Raw genomic sequence first — 25,014 nt, 5'->3', positions numbered from 1 at the left:
ACAGAAAATGGTACCAGTGTAAACAGTTGATGCTGCATTTAGATTAGCTGATTATTGATTGATTCATGATTCATTTGTTGCCTGTAGTGAGGACTACAGAGTCCTTCTGCAGTAACAGTAACAGGACACATACTGTAGCCTACTTGTAAACAACACTAGAATTACATTAGAAGCACATTTACTCCTGGGTTTCCCGCTTTTCCTTGATTATGGTATCTGCCAATCAAATGTACTGTTGTTCTGTATGGAGACACTACAGTAGGAAATGTATTTTGTTATTCAAAAGTTTGAATAGAGTTTGAATAGTTTTTTGCTTAAGTCTGTAAATCAAATGTTCTGTTCTGTGTGGAGATTACACAATAGGGATGCAATTATATGTATCCTCATTTATGTAAATGTAAGTATGTTTAAATAAATAAACACAAAAATAAATAAATAAATAAATCCAGACTACATCTTGATGTTTCTAGTTCTCTAGACATACTACATACTGAAGTGTTTCAACTTTGCGGTGAGGATCCTCCAGTGTAGCAGATAACAGCTTCTGTGCTGATCCTCCAGAATGATTGTTGTTCACGTACAGCTCTTTCACACAGGAGGGGTTTATCATTAGAGCCAGAGACAGACAAACATAACCTTCATCTGACACACCACACTTGCTGAGTCTGAGAGAGAAAGAAAGAGGAGGGGGGGGGGGTTAGCCCATCAGGTCTGGTCACTCATCCATCCCATCCATACACGCATGCACGCACACACACACACACCCTTTGCTGTGACAAAAGTCCATCAATGTATTAGTTCAGTCCATGGAGACCAACAGACTTTCCGATCGTGATGGCTGTTCAAACGAGTGTCTTTCAAGAAAAATCCTCCGTGTTAACTAGTCTACTTGTTAGGTATAGTCTGTTCCACTAGGTCGCTAATCATGTGTAAAACAAACCGTAAGCTACAGTACCTTTTAGGCGACACACAAACACAACACACAATTAGCAGGGCCAGCAGCGGAGACTGGTTACTGGTGGGCAGGGAAGACGCGAGGCGACCGTTGCCCTGAGAATCGCTGTGGAGTTGGGAAGGTTGGCTGCGCGTGAGATGAGCTTCATCCAGGCTAACGGTTTCCACTCGAGGCTTTTCCAACGTCCACCAAGTTGTAATGTTAACGTTAACTTAGTCTCACTATGGCAGACACTCCACAGGGTGAAAAGGCTCTGAATCAGGGGATATACTGACCGGATATTTTTTATGACATGCAGCATATCAGGAGCATCTTTGATCATATCCTGAGTTTTTAAGAATCAGTGAAATATTGATTTATTTTGACTCCTGATATGCCAATGAGATATCAGGGGTATGCATACCCAAATCACAAGTCACACACACCATTTCTGGATATCTTTGGGTAGGTCTCCATCCTTGGATAGCCTTAGGCGATCATATTAGATAGCCTAGGCTCAAGATCTGCCTAATTAAGTCACGCATGCCCTACGCCCAAAACCATAAAAACATCATAAAAAAACACCATAAAACATCACTGATAGGCTATTTGCCGTTTGATTTCTATCTAATTTCGGGACATTCAAAAATAGACTATTTACAGTGTAAAGACTACCTTTTTCAGGTCAAGGCTAGCCTACTTACCTAATTATTTTGGTTATGGTTCAATTTCAATGATATCTTTGAGATTTTATAGTTGCTATAGTCTGTAGGTCTAGCCTACTTTTTATGTATAATATGCATGAGATCTGTTGGAGGAATAAAGTCCACATTTTAAATTATCTGCTTTCCCCTTGTCCCCAATGCTGTCTGCCAAAACGAATTCGGTTCAGCTGGAGTTGCCACATAACAACAATACAAAGTTAAATTTAACAGTAGCCTAAACAATTTGAAGTAGGCCTACATTAAGAAGAATAGCAATAATAAACAACAATTCAATCAATAGCCTATAATGAAAATAAATACATACTATATGCTACAAACCATAACACATAAGAAAGGATTATTAAACTTGTTAAAGTTGAGCATCTATAATTTCATACTATTTTAACATTACAAGCTTCCTTGTGGGCCAATGTAACAATGGATCAATCATGTTGTAACTTGTCTATAAAACGTGGGTGACTGCTAAACCAATGTTGATTTAATTAAGGAACAAGGCTTCAAATGAAATTGACGTCAAACTATATGAGAACCAATAATGTTAATAATCAGAATAGTAGTAATAGCCCACTTGGCTACTATGTTTTGACACTTCTACAAAATCAGTTTGGTAGTCATTTTAATGTAACCTAAATGTAAAGGCCTAATAATTTCCACGATTTCTTATGCGTTGCCTCTCGATAAGCGCATCCGCACACACAGTATACCCATCCCCCACCCCTGACTGACTTTTCAACGAACTCCGTTGACACTGGTGGTGACTTCAACCGTCACTTTTCTGTCATGCATCTGACTGCAAGCTGTACAAACTCTGCCGTCATCATATCCAAGGTAAGAACTACAGTACTTTTGTATGCCAATTGAAAACTGGAATTAATTAGGAAAATACTGTTTTTAGCATTAATGTTAACCAAAACCGTTTGTTAACCGTCATGTTAGAATCAGCTAACGTTAACGTTTGCTAGCTTGCGAGCTAACATCGCTAACGTTAGCTGCTAGCTGTTAATGTCAACTTTTCCAATAACTAACTGTACCATTGTGTGGAATATCTGGAATGGTAGTAATATCATATTCAACAATAAGCCTGTCTGAGATTTCGTTATGGATGTAAAGTTTTAGTTTGAATGAAATGGCCAAGGCTATCAGGCACGAGCTATCAGGCACGAGTAGGTTAGCTAACCTAGCTATATAACTTCTAGAAGCTACATTTATAGTGGCTGCTAATGACTATGCAGGCTAACGTGAACAGGGGGTTGACGTACCTCAATATGATGCCGACAAGTGAAGGGGATCTTTAGTTTGTGAAGGGTAACGTATAGTGTTATATTAAGTCATCCTTACACCAGAAGACTTGACCAGGTTTGGGTAAGATTATTGAAAGATTGTAGTCTTTTGAGTAAAGCTTGAAAGCCAAATCTTGTCAAAGGTTTCTGATGTATGGGTAGCATTAGGCAAAATGTTCTTCATTTCATAGCCCTTATTTGGTTGTACCTGACTTGTGCCAAGGCATGTGTTCATTTAAGATGCATGTGAGGGCATTAGTGCTTCAGTGCTTCAGTGATAGTCTTTTCACGTTATGTGTAAGCTTATTTTGCCATTTATTAATCTTAATTTACCTCTGTTCTCTGTTTGCAGGCAGTGAGTTGTGAGGACTGCTTCCCTGAGAACACTGAGTGCATTCTGGAATATTCCAAATGTGTGCCACTTCCATACAAAAGAAGTTTCAATCCCGCAAGAGAGTTCACTCACCAGGTAGAGACAGACAGACAGACACACACACGTAGAATAGCAAATAACATTATAATGTGTGTGCATGTATTTGTGTCTGTTGGTGTGTTTAGTTTATCCCCTTTTTTCATGTGTCTGTTTGTTGTTATGACTGTAGTGGGCTCCATCAACAGACCAGGGCAAAGTCGGTCTGTCCTGCTACTACTACATGCTACTTGACTATGTCTGGAAGCCATGGCTGCTGCCCTCAACATGCTGTAAGTGTTTGTGTGTTTTGAATGAGGGCTATGTCACTGTGCACACTATAATTTGTTTGACAAATGTGCAATGTAATGCATTAATACAGGAACTAATCATCATTATTGTCGTTTTTAATAATAGTCTTGAATTTTGAAGTTTAGCCATGTTTACCATTATGTTGGTGGTAATGTAAATAATGTGTTGAATATGCCAAACTGAGCATAATCATAATTTAGTTAAATCTTATTTTCTATTTACAGAAACTGAAACCCTCACAAATAAACTGATATCAATAATTGGTGATAACATAACATTGATGGTGATGGTGGCAAGGGTGCCTTCATAAGGTAATTATCATTTTTGTTTGAACACCTGATTGACTTACCAACTTATTTTTTAATGTTTGATTTTTATCTTAATCAACAATAACATAATGTATAGCAATTGCTGTTTTATTTTTTTAGGTGCCATCCAGCAAGTCCCAGCCTGAGGCTGGCACTGCACGTCAGATGGGGGAGGATCTATGATCTATGTATGCATCAGAAAGGTGGTTTAAGCAAGAAGGAAAGAGCTTCTGCAGACAGTGTTGCAATTAGGTATGATACTTTTGGAAATTGATCTTAATGCCTTAATTAAAAAAATTAGGAAAAATCCAACCTTTAAGGACAGCAATTTTCTTTGTGAATGAATAATGTATCGTAAATAAATAAGTGTTCCTTAAAGGTTGGATTTTCTCTTTTTTTTTAATTAAGGCATTAAGATCAGATGATTTTTAAATGTATGTGTATGCTAAGGTTATGTAAACTTATGAGCACAACTGTAATCCATTACTTCTAACTATTGCACCTGACGTCTAGGCTGCTATTGTGGGTTTGCTTTTATTTGTCACACAAGCTGAGTTAATTATATTCACGGACAGGGTCAATTGTAACATATACTTTCTTTCTCTTTTTACAGACACCTGACTTTTACTGCCAAAGGGACCATCAGAGCACCTCTCCCTACCATCTATACCAGAAGAGTACGGACAAGGGCCCAAAATGTTTTAAAGGACGTTGCACGCCCAGACCATGGACTGTTTAAACCACTGTGGTCAAGCAGAAGTCTCTGTTCTCACTCGAGGCAGGTCATTGAGAGGGGGCGAGTGTCACTGCGTAAGCCCCCTACTGCAGGCGAGAAAGCCATGTTGATTTGAATATTGATTGATAAATACAATAAAGGCCATGTAACAAATTTTATTGCCTGTCGTACAGTATATGAATTTTCATGGTAAAGTAAAATAAGTCATTGGGATTTAGCAGGTGTAAGTAAATAATGTAATTAAGTGTATGTAAAATTAATGTGAAATATTATTTAAGTTAAAGATGCACAATAAGCTCAGTGATGGTTATGTACTATCTCACATTTAAAACCATTACATAAATCACCATATATAAATCACATGATTAATTTTAAAAATAAAGGCATAAAGCCTATCGAAAAGCAAATAAAGGCATACACATAAATGCCTGCAAAATTAGCTGTGTCTGGCAGTATATGGGCTGTATATGCGTAGTCCCATGTTTGACATATCAGGGGGTTTATGGGAACAAGAACAAGAGGTGTCCGGTGTCATATAAGTAGCTAATACTTGAAACATGGATCATATCAGGTGAGAATATGAAGTCTGGATATCTTGCATGTCGTCGCAGTCCCATTCAGGACTTTTGATATGCTCCTGATATGGCAATTGGCACAAAAATATCAGGAGCATATCAACCAATATATTTCCTGATATTACACATATCAGGAAATATATCACTATGAATATTCCCTGATTCAGAGCCTTTTCACCCAGTGCTCCCTCTTCTCTGTCCTTCCCGATCAACAGTAAACAGCTCCCAAGACGTTTGTACCGGAATGTGTTAATACTCTCTTGCTGATCTAGTTAGCACTAGCACTTACCGCTTCAGTCACCAAATGACTAACGTTAACGTCTTCCCTCAAACTGCCACATCCAGCTACTACTGCTAACCTCCGCAATGTCGACTCAACAGACTCATACTGAAAATAATACGTGACTATCGACCTCAGTGACTGTACGACCTAACTTTACTACAGTAGACTGAACTGTTATGACAGCTTGTAGCCTTTTCAGTAACTTTTTCATCCCACTGTCAAAACCGTGTAGCTTCATGTCTTCTCTGTTTTCCAACTGTCCCGGTTGCTAGGCAGCGACTGCGAGTGCGACGTCACCCAAACCCCACGGGTTTCCCGTTTACCAACAAAACTAGATGCGCGCGCAGCCGTGGGGCAGAAGACGCTTGGTGGCCGTCCACAACGTTATAAACTTAACCTAAATAGTCGGCTGCTGTAAGCTACAATCAGATTTTTTTGTATACCCCTGTTGTCTCAATGATAATAACATCTCATTTCAGACTATATTTCAGAGTTTGCCGTTCATTTGCATTATTAATATAACCTCGTATTTTGTCATTTTTGGCGAAGACATGCATTCCTTTAGGGATATTGAACATATTGAACAATCTAACCATAGTGATTTCGAATTGGTGCAGTTTTCAGCACAAAAACTCATTTTATTATTTTCATGGAGAGCATTGTTGCGCACGCATGTTTTTGTGACTTTGCATAGAAATCCATACATAAATAATATTTATCCCATTACTTAAAACATACATCAACTCAGTTACATAACACATGCACAGGCTATGATATGTTAAAAGTCTGCTAAGAGGGCATAGCCTTAGAGACTGATCTGCAGCACTTGTCAGCATAGCCTATAAAACTATGGCAGGCTGCACTGCATCCTGGGTTCAAATGCCTAAATAGCCTATTCTAAACTAACATGATGCACATTCCATTTCTGTGAAAGAACATAATTTTTCTTTTCATGCACATCATGTGCATCGAGAAGTTCTCTGTTCATTGTTGCAGCGAGATTCCATTCTATAGAGCCCGCCGAAAAAAATCATCACACCTTAAAAGGGCTTCAATGAATTAACAGGGACACCATGTCACCATGCTGATTATATTGCTAATTATAACAACAGTGTGCGGGGACTGATATTGTACGCCTATCTTGCCAGTGGCAGGGGGGGTTGCTGTCATCACCCCACATTTCATGAACTGTTGTGAAGTTAGGGATTAGGGGTTTCAATTAATAGTACCCACCAGGGTCGGAGTGGGGCCACTTTTCAGCCTGGGAGTTTCACGCCCAAGACCGGCCCACTTTTTTAGTGGTGGTAGAAATTAGATAAATAAAGCAACATATCAGCTCTTACTATCCTGTAGTTTTTATTAGTAGGCTACCAATATTCCACTATTCCACAAGGATAGGTTGATAATGTTCATAACAAAAACAGGAAGGAAGAAATAAAGCATTTGAAATGTATCCCAAAATTCCACTAAGAGGCATATTGAACTATTGTTTACATGGTTTTTTTGCATGGGTCAGCTATCATGTTGTTGTTTGGTGATTTGCTCCTTTACTACACCCACTTCTGAGCAAACAAGCCATATAGGTTGATCATGCAGCCTACTGCTGTCATAGCCTACTGTTCTTTCTTACATAAAATAACTTTAATTCATATGGTTAACTCTATTATTCTTTCTACTTGTCCCTGTAGTCATAGCTAATTTTGGGCTGATCATTTTCAGCGGGGGACTGGCTGATCTGCTGCTCAGAGGTTTTTGTTTTTAGGCCTAGACTACTGCATACAGATCAAGCTTGACCCACTGTAAAATATCAAATTAGTCCTTTCAGTATACTAAGTCCTTCCTTAGTATTTTCAGTGTAATTGTACTACTAAGGTCTTTGGTCATTGTAAGGGCCCTCTATTATGCTAGGCTATATCGTTTTCAAGACAACAGGCTACCCATATCTATTATGCTAGGCTATATTGTTTTCAAGACAATAGGCTACCCATATCTATTATGCTAGGCTATATCGTTTTCAAGACAACAGGCTACCCATATCTATTATGCTAGGCTATATCGTTTTCAAGACAACAGGCTACCCATATCTATTATGCTAGGCTATATCGTTTTCAAGACAACAGGCTACCCATATCTGGGAAAATATGATGATCATGCATGCATATATATTATGTCAGCCTTTTTCACAATACTTTGTGTCTCATGATTGTTGCATTCATGTCACCTGAAGCATGCTGGTAGAAATATCTATTCAAAAGCACAGTTGCTTGGACTGCTATTAGGCTACATTAGAATTTCAGCCCAAAGTTGGATACTATGTAGAAATTTGCGGCAATTTCAAAACTCAGGAACGGGAACGGCTTCATATTGTCGTGTTCGGTAAGGTCTGCTGTTTATTCTGATAGCCTATATGATTTACCATGCGTTGAGTTTGTGACATACTGTATACCACCGACAGTAATGGGTGGAGAAGGACGAAGTGCTGTGTGCTGTGAATGCAAATATGATGAAATGTCATGTATGCCCAACGTTAATTTTCACGTGAACCATTTTTCACAGCACCTAGCCGCTAATATCACTGGAAAGCTCCGGTTCCGCTCTTTTGTTTGACATCTTGATTTATGTGAGATAAGTACTCCGAGAGCTATTCAGCAGAGAATAATGGATGTGAATTCGGACGCATATATTATGACCGCCGCGCAGCGAAGCTTTTTTCGTTTTGATCTGTAGCCCCCCCCCCGCTGGACTGGACCCCCGAAAGGAGGGTAGGGCAGACACAGTTTTCTGTGAATATCTCGAGAACCGTAGGGTTTAGGAGGACCATTTTTTTTTGTATGTTGATCTCAAAGGGCCATGTCAACCCATTCCATAACCACTCATTTTCATGTATAGCGCCACCTAGTTAACTCATTGAATGCCAAGCTGTTTTCGGGAGCTTTGTCCTAGAGTGCCAGCAATCTAGACCATTGTTGATGATTTACAGCCACAGCATATTCTGTGTTATAGCTATGAACACATACAATAGCTTGATTAAAAGGTGAGGCTTTAAGCTCTCGGTGGGTGCAAACCGTGTATTTCTACACGCCTCTGTTCCTGAGAAATCCCAAGCTAAACAGTGGCTTGTTTTCATCAAAATCGCTGTTTTTTTTTCTAGAAATGGAGATATAACGTCTTTCATGAAATATGAAGTGTTGCCTGTTACTTACTTGTGTAAACGTTCCGGGAAGTGATCAGCGAGACCTGGCGAGACTGCCACCTAGTGATAGACCCACGAAAATGGCCTGGTTTTGACCTGACGTGCATGCGTCACTGATTCGACCCAAAGCGGCAACCGAGTTATGATAAAATGTCCAGATAAAATGTCCAGATTGTGCGTTTTCATGAGTTTCACGATCTTCATATATTTCATTTCCATTCATCACAGAGTTCCCAAAATCACATATAAGGTGTGTTAGAGTGTCTAGTTTCGTAATTTAAAAAAAAAAGCTAAAAACGTAATATTATGTTTTTGGCACTCAATGAGTTAAACACAAAAAAGTAAAAATGAGGTGTTGTAATCGCCGGTATCTGTGACCAAACATAGTCAAAACTGCACAAAATTGGAAGTGTATGATCATTATGACACCCTCTGAATGCACGCCAAGTTTCGTGGAATTCCGTTCATGGGGAGCCACATAATAAATTAATTTATGTTACTATACACCAACTGGCCTGTAGGTGGCCGGAGACAGTTTTCTGTGAATATCTCGAAAACCGTAGGGCCATTACCACTTATTTCATGTATAGCGCCCCCTAGTTAAAAATTAAAAAGCAAAACATTAGGTGTTTTCATCACAATATCTCTGGCTGACATGGTCAAAACTGCATGAAAGAGAAAGTGTAGGATCATTATGACACCCTCCGAATGCATGCCAAGTTTCGTGGACTTTCGTTCATGGGGGGCCTTACAATAAAATAATTTATGTGTACATTTAGTGACCGTACACCAACAAGGATTCCCGGGACACTGAAAGACTGGGGTACACGAAACTTGGTGGGCATGTAACCCCACATGGATAGCATGGAACCATCGTTTTTCGTTTTGATCTGTAGCCCCCCCGCTGGACTGGACCCCCCGAAAGGAGGGTAGGGCCTAGGATGACTTTTTTGCGTATGTTTGCCTCCAGGGGTCATGTAAACCCATTCCATATGCACACATGTGCATAAACAGATACACACGCACACACATACATTCAGAGTAATCCTATGTATGACACATACTCACACAGTAGACATATATACGCATGCATGCACATGCACACACACAGGCACATAAACAGGCAAACACACAAGCACATGCACATGCACGCACACACACCCACCCACACACCCACACACCCATAAACATAAACACGTACACGCACACAATTCAAGAATTTCTCAGAATTATGAACAGGCAAGATGGGGGTGGGGTTGTATAAAATGTATATTACATGTGAAATCTATGAACTAATCATATTTTGGTACTTGTTGTCTAGCAGATACCAGTGAGAATTGAGTGTGCATAATGCAATTCAGTGAGACGGTTAGAATATATGCGTTTCAGCGTGACTTATTTTTGTGGAAAACATGTGCTTGACTGGGCGGCGGTCATATTTTGTACCGCTCTGCGGTACACCTAGTTACTATATATTTTTAGGGGGCTTTTGATCATCTTAGGGTGGCTTCAGCTCCCCCAAAATAGGTCTAACGACGTCCTTGTGTGAAATGATGGTTAGGTGGTGGGGAAAGCTGTCTGTGGTGGAGTTCTCACTCTTGAAAACCTGGGAAAGTCTGATGTAACGTAAATTCTTTGTGACTTTGGCATATAGGCCTAATGAGACATATCTCAGATACAATATCATACAATACAATATCATACATTGTGTCAGCCTTTTCTGCTTGTCCGTCTACTTATGACATCGCTGACATCGGAACCCTATAAAAAGCCATTATTTAATTGGTCAGGAACTCTATTGCATACGAAATTTCACATCAAACGAGACAGTTTCGAATGTTTTTTTTTTTTTATTATTGCATTTTCATTTCGTCCTCAGTGAGTACAGACTAATTAGAATAACTGTGTTTATTAACCTGCTTAATTTGTGTGAATTTCATCCGAAAAATTGGACTTGGTGTGGACAGGCCTTAAGACACATAAAACACCAACCAAACCATAATGTGCCACACTAGTCCTAATAATAATCCTTTACAAAGACATGTCTAACACCAACCTTAATGTCTGCAGTTTGCAGTGGGGACTAGACAGTCCCTTAGAGAGAAGCTGAACTCCAGAATCCCCCAGGTCATTGTGACTCAGGTCCAGCTCCATCAGGGAGTTTGGTGACTGTAGAACAGCAGCCACAATTCCACAGGACTTCTCTGAGAGTTTGCATTCAGCAAGTCTGCATAACAACAAAAAATAAAGACAAAGTATTGCAGAGATGGATAAATCTAAGGGATACAATGTGCCCCGATAAATCAACACAATCAAGTGATCACATACATTCACAGTAAACATACGTATAACACATACACACACAGTAGACATATGTATGCATGCATGCACATGCACACACACAGGCACACCCACAAGGACATGCACGCACGCACACACACACACACACACACACAAACACGAACATGCACACAATTCAAGAATTTCTCAGAATTATGAGCAGGCAAGATGGAGGTGGGGTTGTATAAAATGTATTTTACATGTGAAATCTATGAACTAATCATGTTTTCATACTTGTTGTCTAGCAGATACCAGTGAGAATTGAGTGTGCATAATGCAATTCAGTGAGACGGTTAGAATCATATATGCCTTTCACCTTTTGTTTTTAGCCAGCGGCCAGACCAGCAGATACCCTGACTTTGCTGAATTACTGAAGCTAAACAGGCTTAGTAAGTACTTGGATAAGAAACCTCCTTGCAAGAGTAGGTTCCTGCTGGAAGTGGTGTTGGTGGCTGGCCAGTAGGTGGCATTCTTCCCTGTGGCCAAAAGCCACCAAACAAATATCAATCCCAATGTCCTATTGCAGTGACAGGGACACTGTACTGCAGGAGATGTTTTCCTTTGCATGGATGTTAAATTGAGGTCCTGACTCACCATGGTTGTTACAGATCGCATGGCACTTATCGCAAAGAGTATGTGGTTCCCTGATTTGCTTTATTTATCTACATATACATAAAGACACACACACACATGCACACACACACACATAAAAACACACATACACAAAGACACATAAAAACAAAAAAAACACACACACACACATAAAAACACACATACACAAAGACACATAAACACACACACACACACACACACACTACACATGCACACACACATACAGTACATGGACACACATGACACACACAACACAAACACATAAACACACATACATACACACACACACACTACACATGCACACACACATACAGTACATGGACACACATGACACACACAACACAAACACATAAACACACATACATACACACACACACACACACACACACACACACACACACACACAAAACACATATACACAAAAACAACCACACACTCTGCAAACACTCAATTACAAACACACAAAAAAGGAACAAAGTAGAAAATGAACACAATTTGACAAGCGTGACTTATTTTTGTGGAAAAAATGTGCTGGACTGGGCGGCGTCATATTTTGTACCGCTCTGCGGTACATCTAGTTATTACATTGTGTGATCAATATGCCAGAATAAATGGTACACATAGCATACACTGGTATTTGTACCAGACGGGGTATTAATAGAACAACACATTGCTGTGTGCACCGGGGTACGAATAGCATACATTGATATTTGTACCAGACGGGGTACTAATAGGACACATTGCTGTGTGCACCGGGGTATGAATATAATTCACTTCTAATTGACCTGTCGCTAAGCGCCACCCTTAGAACGCTGATGATGACAGTCCAGCCTCAACGGGACTCGGACATCAGCTCGGACAACTCCATAGGAAACAACAGGGAGGAGGCATAAAATGACAAATTAATGGTTATTTATGGAGTTTATTAACTCAAAAAACCCAGACGAATAACCATGGTCAAACGTTTTGCATGGGGGACGTGTAATACTGATAGCCGGTACCCCGAGAGGCTAGAAAACGGGGTATATTTTCATCAACAGTAGCCTACAGGACGTCTCTCGCGTTTGCAACAGCTCGACGTAATGTAGGCTACTAAGCCAACAACGTGAGCACAGGGTCCCTGTTAAATCCCAAGATGAAAATGCTCATTAACCAACTACTATATTCTTACTACATCAAATATTAACGTAACCTAACATATCTTAGTATCAATCTTCCACTAGCTAGCTAGCTAGCATTAACGTCAGTGGTTTTTCCACGGTGATTTGCACGGCTACTCGCCACAACTGCTTGTCACCTTGTATGTATTCTAAAGTTTTGAATACACCCCTCCATATAATAGCATAATTAAGTCCCTTTTGATAGCTTCTGGAGGAAAGTAAATATTTTATCGACCAAAACGTCCTCAAAGCCTGCTTTCATATACTGCCAGCTGCCATTGTCCACAATGTATTTCTAATCAAGTCTGGTTTATTTGTCCGAGTTTTCACACGGTAACAGTGGGGGGCGGAGCTTAGCGACAGGTCAATTGCACCAGGGTACGAATAGCATACACTGCTAATTGTACTAGGGGTGCAAATAGCCTTACCCTTATAATATTTACTTTCCTCGCAAACCGTTCACCACAGCAATTAGCAGCTAACATCGTTTAAAAGCTGAAAAAAGCTCTTTCATGTGATGTGATACTTCTGATGTCTGTGTGATGAGTAGGCTGCTTCGGGAGCAGTTCAACTGAGAAGAATGGGTGAATTTGGACGCACTTTCTTGCCGTGCACTGTCACTCCACTGCGTGAAAGACAAAATTAATTTGCGCTGTGAATGCTAAGATTATTTTGACAGGATATAGGCTAAATAAAAATAGCTATTAGTCTGACGCAAAGCAAAATATTGAAAGAAGGGGGCACCAAGGCCACTGTGGCCTGTAAACCTCTGATTTTCAAAGGGGCATCACGGCAAACGCAAGGGGCATCGACGGCCATGGCCGTCGTGGCTGCCGTGAAATTCCTACCCTGGTAAGTATGTATGTATGTATGTATGTATGTATGTATGTATGTATGTATGTATATAAATAAATAAACAAACACATACAATTTAAATAAACAAATAAATCCAGACTACAACTTGATGTTTCTGGTTCTCTAGATTACATACTGAAGTGTTTCAACTTTGCGGTGAGGATCCTCCAGTGTAGCAGATAACAGCTTCTGTGCTGATCCTCCAGAATGATTGTTGTTCACGTACAGCTCTTTCACACAGGAGGGGTTTATCATCATGGCCAGAGCCAGACAAACATAACCTTCATCTGACACACCACACTTGCTGAGTCTGAGAGAGAGAGAGGGGGGGGGGGGGGCATTTTATAATTAAAAGCCTGTACACACCAGATACGTCATGAAACCCCAGAGTGAAGATGTATACTTAACACGTCACATATGATATACTGTAGGCCAGTGCAGTGCAGTCGAACCACGAAACACAATCGGTTGAGCCCATCAGGTTCAGACACCGACTTTTCTTTCAAGAAAAATCCTCCGTGTTAACTAGTCTACATGTTGGGCTTAATCTACATTGACTGTGCCACTAGGTCGCTAAAAGAATGTGTAAAGCAAACCGTAGGCTACAGTACATTTGAGGCGACAAACAACAAACACAAACACCTCTTAGCAGGGCCAGCAGCAGAGACTGGTCACTGGTGGGCAGGCAAGACGAGAGGCAACCGTTGCCCTGAGAATCGCTGTTGAGTTGGGAAAGTTGGCTACGCGCGCGGTGAGCTTCCAGGCTAACGGTTTCCACTCAAGGCTTTTCCAACGTCCACCAACTTGTAACGTTAACGCTAAGTTAGTCCCACTATGGCAGACACTCCCTCTTCTCTGTCCTTCCCGATCGACAGTAAACAGCTCCCAAGATGTTTGTACCGGGATGTGTTAATACTCTCTTGCTGATCTATTTAGCACTTGCAGTTACTGCTTCAGCCACCAAATGACTTCAACGTTAAGAAACTGCCACGTCCTGAAAAGAATATCGGAACGTCACGTATTACCAACCGTCCCGTATGACCAACCTCTTACGTGTATGTGTCACTTAATATTCATTTCTATACAAACCAAGACGGATTCCTAAAGAAACACAAGCACCCACACCATAAGTGTATCAGTCTTGTAAGGCTGTGTGTACAAATCTGCTTGGAGCTCCAGTGGAATTTTGAATTGCGACATGAATTATGTGTGATGGGAATAGGTAAAAAAAAATTGGATATTTCAGGCAGTAAAAGCCCCGGTAAGAACCAAACTAGATTTTGTTCAAATCTACACACCTATGGTTACTGAAAAATGTAAGGTTCATTTATCAAATGTTATTTTGAAGTGTTAAAAAACAATAGTTGTTTTAGAATTTTCAAAATAATTGGTTGGTAATTAGCATGGTTACGATACGTGACTATCAACCTCTGTGACTGTACTGTTATGACAGCTTGTAGCCTTTTTAGTAACTTTTTCATCCCACTTTCAAAACCATGACATCGATGACATCGGAACCCTGCAAAATCATTATTTGATTGGTCAGGACCTCTATCGCATACGATATTTCACATCAAACGAGACAGTTTCGAATGTTTTTTTTCATTGCAACAAATTCCGTCCTCGGTGAGTACAAACTAATTAGAATAACTGTGTTTATTAACCTGCTTAATTTTGTGTGAATTTCATCTGAAAAATTGGACTTGGTGTGGACAGGCCTTAAAACACATATAAAACACCAACCAAACCATAATGTGCCACACTAGTCCTAACAATAATCCTTTACAAAGACATGTCTAACACCAACCTTAATGTCTGCAGTTTGCAGCTAGGACTAGACAGTCCCTTAGAGAGAAGCTGAACTCCAGAATCCCCCAGGTCGTTGTGATTCAGGTCCAGCTCTGTCAGGGAGTTTGGTGACTGTAGAACAACAGCCAGAATTCCACAGGATTTCTCTGAGAGTTTGCATTCAGCAAGTCTGCATAACAACACAAATAAAGACAAAATATTGCAGAGATGGATAAATGTAAGGGATACAATGTGCCCCGATAAATCAACACAATCAAGTGATCTTTCGCAGACCATTCTCATGCCAAATCACATACACATACTGTACATACAACACATACATACAGAAAATGCGAAAAATTTGTGTGTGAAATTTTTGCACTCAAAGTGTACACACCAAGTCCGATGCGATTATTTTAATATTTCGCACTCACGTCACGCAGGTTCACACAGCGACTTTCAGTAAGCAGGGAGAACTCATAAAATCATCAAGATTTGAAACAGATTATAGCCTTGATCATTCATGGAACCGTGCATTGGCTTGAGAGGTGCTGGGGAAATTAAAGCTTACGGCCATCCCTTGTCTATTCTATTAGTGTCTATTAGTGCACCATACACCCACCCCAGTTAAGCATTCTTCCTTGAGAAAAATTTGAACTCCGAGTCCGGGTAAATAGACGGACACAGAGAGGTCAGCAGGGAATGACGAGCTGATTTTGGGCCGAGCTCAACGTTGCACTCTGCCCCACATTGAGCCCAGCCCCGATCTGCAAGCTGCAGCCAGGGGTGCCCGCATATTGGACTCGAGGTATGCCATTTGGGTGGACTGGTGTAGCCTAACAAGTTGTAGTGTAGGCAAGGCCTCATTTAAAATGTTACATGCCAAAATGCTATACGCTATACGCGGTTTCCACTCAAGGCTTTTCCAACGTCCACCAACTTGTAACGTTAACGCTAAGTTAGTCCCACTATGGCAGACACTCCCTCTTCTCTGTCCTTCCCGATCGACAGTAAACAGCTCCCAAGATGTTTGTACCGGGATGTGTTAATACTCTCTTGCTGATCTATTTAGCACTTGCAGTTACTGCTTCAGCCACCAAATGACTTCAACGTTAAGAAACTGCCACGTCCTGAAAAGAATATCGGAACGTCACGTATTACCAACCGTCCCGTATGACCAACCTCTTACGTGTATGTGTCACTTAATATTCATTTCTATACAAACCAAGACGGATTCCTAAAGAAACACAAGCACCCACACCATAAGTGTATCAGTCTTGTAAGGCTGTGTGTACAAATCTGCTTGGAGCTCCAGTGGAATTTTGAATTGCGACATGAATTATGTGTGATGGGAATAGGTAAAAAAAAATTGGATATTTCAGGCAGTAAAAGCCCCGGTAAGAACCAAACTAGATTTTGTTCAAATCTACACACCTATGGTTACTGAAAAATGTAAGGTTCATTTATCAAATGTTATTTTGAAGTGTTAAAAAACAATAGTTGTTTTAGAATTTTCAAAATAATTGGTTGGTAATTAGCATGGTTACGATACGTGACTATCAACCTCTGTGACTGTACTGTTATGACAGCTTGTAGCCTTTTTAGTAACTTTTTCATCCCACTTTCAAAACCATGACATCGATGACATCGGAACCCTGCAAAATCATTATTTGATTGGTCAGGACCTCTATCGCATACGATATTTCACATCAAACGAGACAGTTTCGAATGTTTTTTTTCATTGCAACAAATTCCGTCCTCGGTGAGTACAAACTAATTAGAATAACTGTGTTTATTAACCTGCTTAATTTTGTGTGAATTTCATCTGAAAAATTGGACTTGGTGTGGACAGGCCTTAAAACACATATAAAACACCAACCAAACCATAATGTGCCACACTAGTCCTAACAATAATCCTTTACAAAGACATGTCTAACACCAACCTTAATGTCTGCAGTTTGCAGCTAGGACTAGACAGTCCCTTAGAGAGAAGCTGAACTCCAGAATCCCCCAGGTCGTTGTGATTCAGGTCCAGCTCTGTCAGGGAGTTTGGTGACTGTAGAACAACAGCCAGAATTCCACAGGATTTCTCTGAGAGTTTGCATTCAGCAAGTCTGCATAACAACACAAATAAAGACAAAATATTGCAGAGATGGATAAATGTAAGGGATACAATGTGCCCCGATAAATCAACACAATCAAGTGATCTTTCGCAGACCATTCTCATGCCAAATCACATACACATACATAAACACACACACATACAATGAGACCCGACAAGACTTCCAATGTACATGTACTTATACCTGGGCAAAATGGTAAATAAAGATGAACAGAACTGAAGTGTTTACACACATAATGTTGTAAGAGGACAATTGTATACATATAAGCAATTTATTTATGCCACACCATCAACCACAATCCTGTAATGAAGATGGAATTTTCCACTTCATAACATCAAAATACATCAAGTGTACACCATCGTGCATTTTTAAAACAGTAAAGATACTTGTTTTTAATTTAACAAACTGTTATAAAATGGGTATTACACATCAATACAGCTTAGAAGAAGTTGAGAGGACTTCTAACTCACTAAGACCTATTCACAAACAATCCTAAGCCGCTTTGTGTGGCATTTCACGTCACGTTGCGATGTTACTCTCAATCACGAGGGGATAATTGTGCATTGTACGCCTAAAAACTTTTACCTAGGAGTTTTCTCTTAGAAGTTATTCACAAAGGCTTTCAGACCTACTCGTACTAAGGAAAAGTCTTAACTCTAGCTCTGTTGCTATGGTTGACATCATTACTCATGCACGAGCTTGATTGAAGTGATCATCTTGATTGGCAGATGATTATAACGTGGGAATGATGGTAAGAACCTCTCCTATGATGATGAGTGACAGGTGACAGGTCTTTGCTGGTGAGAATGCGTGCACTACACAAGTGCTGTGAAGGATGCACGATGATTAATAAATGGCCTAAATGAATAAAGAGTAAGACAAAGCAAATAGCCTAGTAGCATAATGAAATACAGTAGGCCTATCTTTGCAGTTTGAAGCAGTATCTTTGCAACAGGTTTTAAAGGAATCTTTAAGAAGACACATAGGCCTACATTGGCAAAGAGGAGAAACAATTTGATTCACAATAAAACGTTAAAATGTAAAACATTTAGTTTACATGCAATGAATGGTTTCAGTTGTTTGTGACATTATTGCATCCCTTAATTACAATGCACAATTATTCCCTCGCGATTGACAGCTCCTGGAACCGCATGTTCATTTCAAAACATCGGCATCGTGACGTGAAATGCCACAAAAAGCGTCCTAGGATTGTTTGAAAGATAGGAGTCCTCTCGACTTTAAGCTGTCCCAGACTTAGGTGCTACTTTTAGGGCTCAAATGCTTTGTGAGTTACTTAAAGGAGTCCTAAAGTTACGAGTGACACCCATTATTTTTAGGAGTTTCTCCTAAATTCAGCAGTTAAGAGCTACTTTTAGCTTTAAAATTCTTTGCGAATACGGGCCCTGGAAAAGATCCCATTGACGCCTGTCAAAAAACAGGTTGTCTGGGTTCACCCCAGCTAGTAGTAGACTAGTGACTTAACATTATATTTAGTCGCTATAGTTAGCACAGTCTCTCCATCAGGACTCACCGTGCCTTTCTGCAGCACCTCACAGCTGGGATCAGTCTCCTGCGTCCCTCATCTGATGTGTTGTATTTCTTCAGGTCAAACTCTTCCAGCACATCCTCAGACATCAGAAGCATGTGGGCCAGTGCTGAACAGTGGGCAGGAGACAACTTCTGTTTGATGTTCTTTGGTGATGATAAGTATGTCTGAATTTCATTGTGCATGGAATCATCCTTCATTTCAAATAAGCAGTGGAAAAGATTGATGCATCGTTCAGGAGAGAGACCTTCTCTGTTGAGCTTCTTCATGTACTGACATGTTTGCTTGATGCTATTTGAGCTGTTGTGTGTGCGGCTCAGTAGACCTTGCAGAAGTCTCTGATTGCTCTCCAGAGAAATGCCCATAAGGAAGCGAAGGAAGAGATCCAGGTGTCCGTTCTGGCTTTCCAAAGCCTTATCAACTGCACTCTTAAGTAAAACATGTAAATTGTCTTTTAATCCTAGTGCTGATTGAAGAGAAGATAACATTGATGGATTGAGTTCATCTCTACACTCATCACTGATGAGGGATTTCAGAGCTTCAAGGTTCTTAGCCAAATACGAGTGAAACACAAACACAGCTGCCAGAAACTCCTGGACACTAAGATGCACAAAGCAGTAGACCTTCTTCTGTTGAGATTCCACAGATTCAGTCTTGAAGATCTCAGTGCACATGCCAGAATACACTGATGCTTCACTGACATCAATGCCACACTCTCTCAGGTCTTCCTCATAAAACATGAGGTTGCCATTCTCTAGATTCTTGAAAGCCAGTTCTGACAGCTTCAGTAGAATTTTTTTCTGCGATTTCAGAAGTTTTTTTGTATCTGTTTCAGGTCCACTCTGATACTTCTGATCCTTTCTTGTGGTCTGGATGAGCAAGAAGTGTATGAACATTTCAGTCAGCGTTTTGGGAATGTCTTCAATGCTTTTCCTTTCCAGCATCTGCTGAAGTACAGTGGCTGCAATCCAACAGAAGACTGGAATGTGGCACATAATGTGGAGACTCCTGGATGCCTTAATGTGGGAGATGATTCTGTTGGCCTGACTCACATCATTGATTTTCTTTCTGAAGTATTCTTCCTTCTGTGAGTCATTGAAGCCTCGTACTTCTGTTACCTGGTCTATGTACTGAGCTGGAATTTGACTGGCTGCTGCTGGTCGTGAGGTTATCCAGATGAGTGCAGAGGGAAGCAGAGTTCCCTGAATGAGGCTCGTCATCAGAAGATTCACTGATGATGTTTCTTTCACATCAGACAACTTACTGTTCTGTTCCAGATCCAGAGTCAACCGACTCTCATCCAAACCGTCAAAGATGAACACAACCTGACAGTCTTTGTATCCTTCACCATCATTCAGCTCCGTCAGCTCAGGGTGGAAGTCCAGCAGGAGCCTGTGAAGACTGTACTGATGACCCCTAACTAAATTAAGCTCACGGAAAGAGAGGGGGAACATAAAATCTATATCCTGATTGGCTGCCCCATCTGTCCAGTCAAGAATTAACTTTTGCACGGAGACTGTTTTTCCAATGCCAGCAACACCTTTGGTCATCACAGTTCTGATGTGCTTCTTCTGTCCAGGTAAGGGCTTGAAGATGTCATTGCAGTTGATTGGTGTGTCTTCTGTGGATTGAGATCTGGATGCTGACTCTACCTGCCAAACCTCATGCTCCTTATTCACCCCTTCACTCTCTCCCTCTGTGATGTAGAGCTCTGTGTAGATCTTATTGAGGAGAATCTCAGCTCCTGGTTTGATGATGCCTTCAGATATGTTCTCAAACCTCCTCTTCAGACTGACTTTGTGATTCACTATAACTCTCTTCAGGTCCTCATCTGTTTAAAAATGACAATTGTTCAGTTTGATAACATTACTTTACTTCTCAGAAAACTATTAAATCAATACAGTGTTTAAAATGCACTGTTCAATCCCTGCACTGTTTACTTTCGCACTACCACTATTGCACAAACTCGACCATAGCCTATTAACATGGTAAATGCATTACATCAGTGGTTCTCAAATGGGGGTACGCGTACCCCTGGGGGTACGTGAAGACATTCCAGGGGGTACGTGAGATTTTATAATACACATATATTTAAAAAGTAGAATCCATGCAAAAATACTTTAAAAACAATAATAAATATTTCAGGAAAATATAAGTTCATAAAATGAATTTTATATTTCAGTAGGCTACTGAAATATAACATTGCTCTGTTTTAAGTCTTTTTTTCTCAACTAAAAATGCTTTGCGCTGGTTAGGGGGTACTTGGCTGAAAAAATATTTCACAGGGGGTACATCACTGAAAAAAGGTTGAGAACCACTGCATTACATGGTCAGTCCATACCAGACCTTTGTAATCACTTCAATCGCTCTTTAATTTTTACATTTCTGTGAGTGATTTTTATGTATGTGAGATATACTGTATGTGTGTATGTATGTTTGTTGTGTTATGGTTGTATAAGCTACTGGATGTCTAAAATTTAACCCCAAAATGAATAAAGTATTGATCTCTCTAAAAAGCCAAAATGTCCCAAATGTATACTAACCTAGTTCCCTCTTTCTGCCTGGTGTATGTTCAGTGTGCAGGTGTCTTCTGCTGTTGATCAGGCCTGTGTGTTCACCCTGTGTGCTCATATCTGTGTGTTCATCCAGAGGAGGCTGTAGAGGAGGTTGGGTTCTGCATGTCTTGCCACACTGGGGACAGGCTTGGTCTCCTGGTAGTCCAGGCTGCTCCCAGTCGCTGCTGATGCACTGCCTGCAGAAACTGTGCCCACAGGTGGTGATGACTGGGTCCCTCAGTACCTGCTCACACACTCCACACCTGGACTGATTCTGGGTCAGATCAGCACTTAATCTGCAAAAACATCAGACAAACAATACTTGGACTAATTGCTCCTCAGACAATCTACTGATTAAAATGTGTAATATGCATTATTCTATTCTATTCTGAAAACAGATTCAAGTACAGATTCACAGATTTAAAGGATCCATTCCACAAAAGACAGACATACCAGACCTACTACTACTGCTAATATTGAATAATAAAGAAATTAGAACTGGAATTTGTTGAAATGTCATTATACTAATTTGTACACTTTACTAATTTGTACATCATTTACACAGAATCTAATAATTTGAATGCATTGCAAGACTCACTGTCCACTACAATCTATAATATACAGTATAATCACAACCGACCAACACTATGCCCATATTTCAAACCATTACAATTGTACTTCCACTAGGTGGTTTTTAGCCAATCGTTTGCATTTCTAAAGCAGGGGCGGAGTGGCAATCGGGACCGTCGGGAGTTTTCCTGGTCGGCCGGCCCATAGAGCTTTTAACGCAGCCGTGAGTCGTACATCAGAAATGCATATAGAATTTTCCGCAAAAATCTCCGAGACTTACACTTCAGAGTTCTAAGAAGTGCAACCAAAATGTATACCACTCGCTCACTGTCTACATGTCATTCATGGTTACCCTGCACACTCATCGCTCCCATGCTGATTTTTGTGAAGGCTAGCCTTAATTTTTTATCTTAATTCATTTTTGTCTTATTCAGGCTTTACAGAACTTTCATGGTCACAAATAAAAAAAATGGCATGACCCTACAAGCAATCAAGTTCGAGGAAAACTCTTGGGAAAACTACAGGATTTTTGACAGTGGATGGATTTGCGTGGTTGCTTGCTGTTTTACACATGGATGGAAGGCAGAGAGAAAGGTTAGGAGCTAAAGCATTGACGTTATTGCTAGGCAGAAACTAGCACAAGCTAGTCTTATGTTTATATGTAGCCTATAGCCTAGCCTATGACTAATTAATGGGCCACTCAGGCTGATAAATGGTTTGTGGAACTCGTTGGAACTGTGTATATGTAAGCCTATAGGCCTACTTTAATCTACCTATTCAAAGTGCCTGTTTTTTAATTATTTAATTACCTGTGTTATTAGGTTGACATTGTCTGTAGGCTAGGCCTTTTTTAAATTTATACAGGCAACTATTGGAGTGCCATGATAGCCAAATATGTCCTTGCATGATGCTTGAAATTTCCATCCACCCACAAAGCTGTTTTTATACTGCACTTAAATATCTAGTTCCTTCCACATTTATTGAAAGTGCCTGGTTTGTGGTTGATAGGCTTGTTGTATTGTATTAGCACTACAGTTTCTTTCTCCAAATGTAGCCTATACGTAGCCTATTAGTATTTTAAATTGGCATATATTTTGTTTGTGCTATTGATGTGTGTGCGTGTTAGGGGGGGGGGGGGTGTTTGGAGGGGGGAGGGGGGCCAGTGCAGTCAGAATTTTCCCGGTGGATTTTAGTGCCCCACTCCGCCCCTGTTCTAAAGAATGCCTTTCGCAGTCAATTTACATCTGTGTGTGGACTTGTTGCTCACTATTGTCTTGGCTGGCTATGGCCGTGAGTTCCCGGCCCCCTGCCAAGCAACTTCTGTGGTCTCATCTCGTTCCTCCATACAGTGGAAACTTGATGGTCATTTCTGAAAACCTCTGTAAATGTACGCTGTGAATGTAACATATCCGTGTTTGGTCTTAAATTTAATGTATCTGTGCATAGTTGTAGACTAAGAACTACACTATAGTCTATAGGGATGAGATTTACCTACTGTAGGCCACACCCACTGCTCTCAGATAACAGAGGCCCTGTGATTCGGGGGTGGCCTACAGGTGAATGATAAGAGGAGTTGCTTCTCGTTTTTGCTCTTCTCTGTTGCTACGGGGGGCAAGTGGACTCCTCTCTTCTCTCCTTGTGCTGACCCCCAGCGTCTCTCACACACACACACACACACACACACACACACACACGTGTATTCCTACAAGCATATCCCATTGCTTTCCCTGTGAGTGAGTGAGAGAGAGAGAGAGAGTGTGTAAAATTTCATGTGACTGACATGTCAACAGACTGATGACTACTCACATTAGACCTGATGGAACTGGTCCACTGCTGAAGGTGGGCATATCCAACATGGACCGATCACTCTTCATGGACACACAGCTGGGCACTGGAGATGGAGGTCTGTGTCTCTGTGGGCTGGTTACATAAAGAGACACAAGAAACGGATTACAGTTATTTTCAATCGCTAACAAGCGCTTACCCATACTTCAGATACTTTTTCTAAACTCTTAACACAGACTCACACCTACAAAACACAATTGGCCAAATGTATAATTTTCTTCTCAAAAACACATTTTGTTAAATATATTACTAACACATATTTCTCTGCACACACTAACTTTACCAAAACACTGGAAATCTGACTCAAAATGAAATGATTCTGTCAAAGAATAACACTTGTTTTCACTTCACAAGGTACATGCAGTCAATCAAAGTACACCAAGTTTCAAAATACTGGCTATTGTTGACATTACAAAAACGGCATAGACTTTTATGTTTCAGTTTTACAGGTATTTGCATGGAATAATTACACAAAATTTCTTGGTTGGGAACTGTATGTCCACATGTTATGTTCACATTCAAAAGCATTCCAGTAAAAAGCAAATCAGTTTATTTTTCCCTTTACTGTTAACTACAGGAGGTACAGTAGAAATACTGTTTACAGTATGATAGAACAGAAAACATTTTACAGTATTGCTTACAGTGAACAAAATATCCATGACACACACAGGAGCATTCTGAACAAAAAAACAACAGCAAAAAGCCCAGATAAAAAGGGGGGAGCTAAAAAAAAGCACAAAATTACTGTATCTAATCTCTGCGATCTTCAGGATCTTCAGGGTTAGGCCACATGTTTTCATCAACATCACACTGATTACATGGTCAATGATAGTGGCACGAATTTCATCACTGACAACAGTTCTTA

General features: G+C 40.3%; 2 protein-coding genes across 1 annotated transcript in view; both read right to left on the bottom strand.

Annotated features, from left to right (window-relative positions):
- Nucleotides 1-25,014, bottom strand: part of LOC121718854 (zinc finger protein 665-like) — a 1,212,449-nt gene that overhangs the window by 280,423 nt on the left and 907,012 nt on the right.
- Nucleotides 1-25,014, bottom strand: part of LOC121718792 (protein NLRC5-like) — a 787,595-nt gene that overhangs the window by 6,587 nt on the left and 755,994 nt on the right. Inside the window, exons 20-24 of the mRNA XM_042103972.1 lie at nt 17,454-17,624; nt 15,530-15,700; nt 13,859-14,032; nt 10,812-10,982; nt 492-665 (exon numbers count right to left, since the gene is read on the bottom strand). Coding sequence (XP_041959906.1) covers nt 492-665; nt 10,812-10,982; nt 13,859-14,032; nt 15,530-15,700; nt 17,454-17,624 — 861 coding nt within the window. The remainder of the gene's footprint in view (nt 1-491; nt 666-10,811; nt 10,983-13,858; nt 14,033-15,529; nt 15,701-17,453; nt 17,625-25,014) is intronic.

Source organism: Alosa sapidissima, chromosome 9 (assembly GCF_018492685.1).
Source record: "Alosa sapidissima isolate fAloSap1 chromosome 9, fAloSap1.pri, whole genome shotgun sequence".
In the NCBI taxonomy this organism is placed as follows: domain Eukaryota; kingdom Metazoa; phylum Chordata; class Actinopteri; order Clupeiformes; family Clupeidae; genus Alosa; species Alosa sapidissima.
Note: the sequence above shows the minus strand (reverse complement) of the source record. Positions and strands in the feature narration are given on the sequence as shown.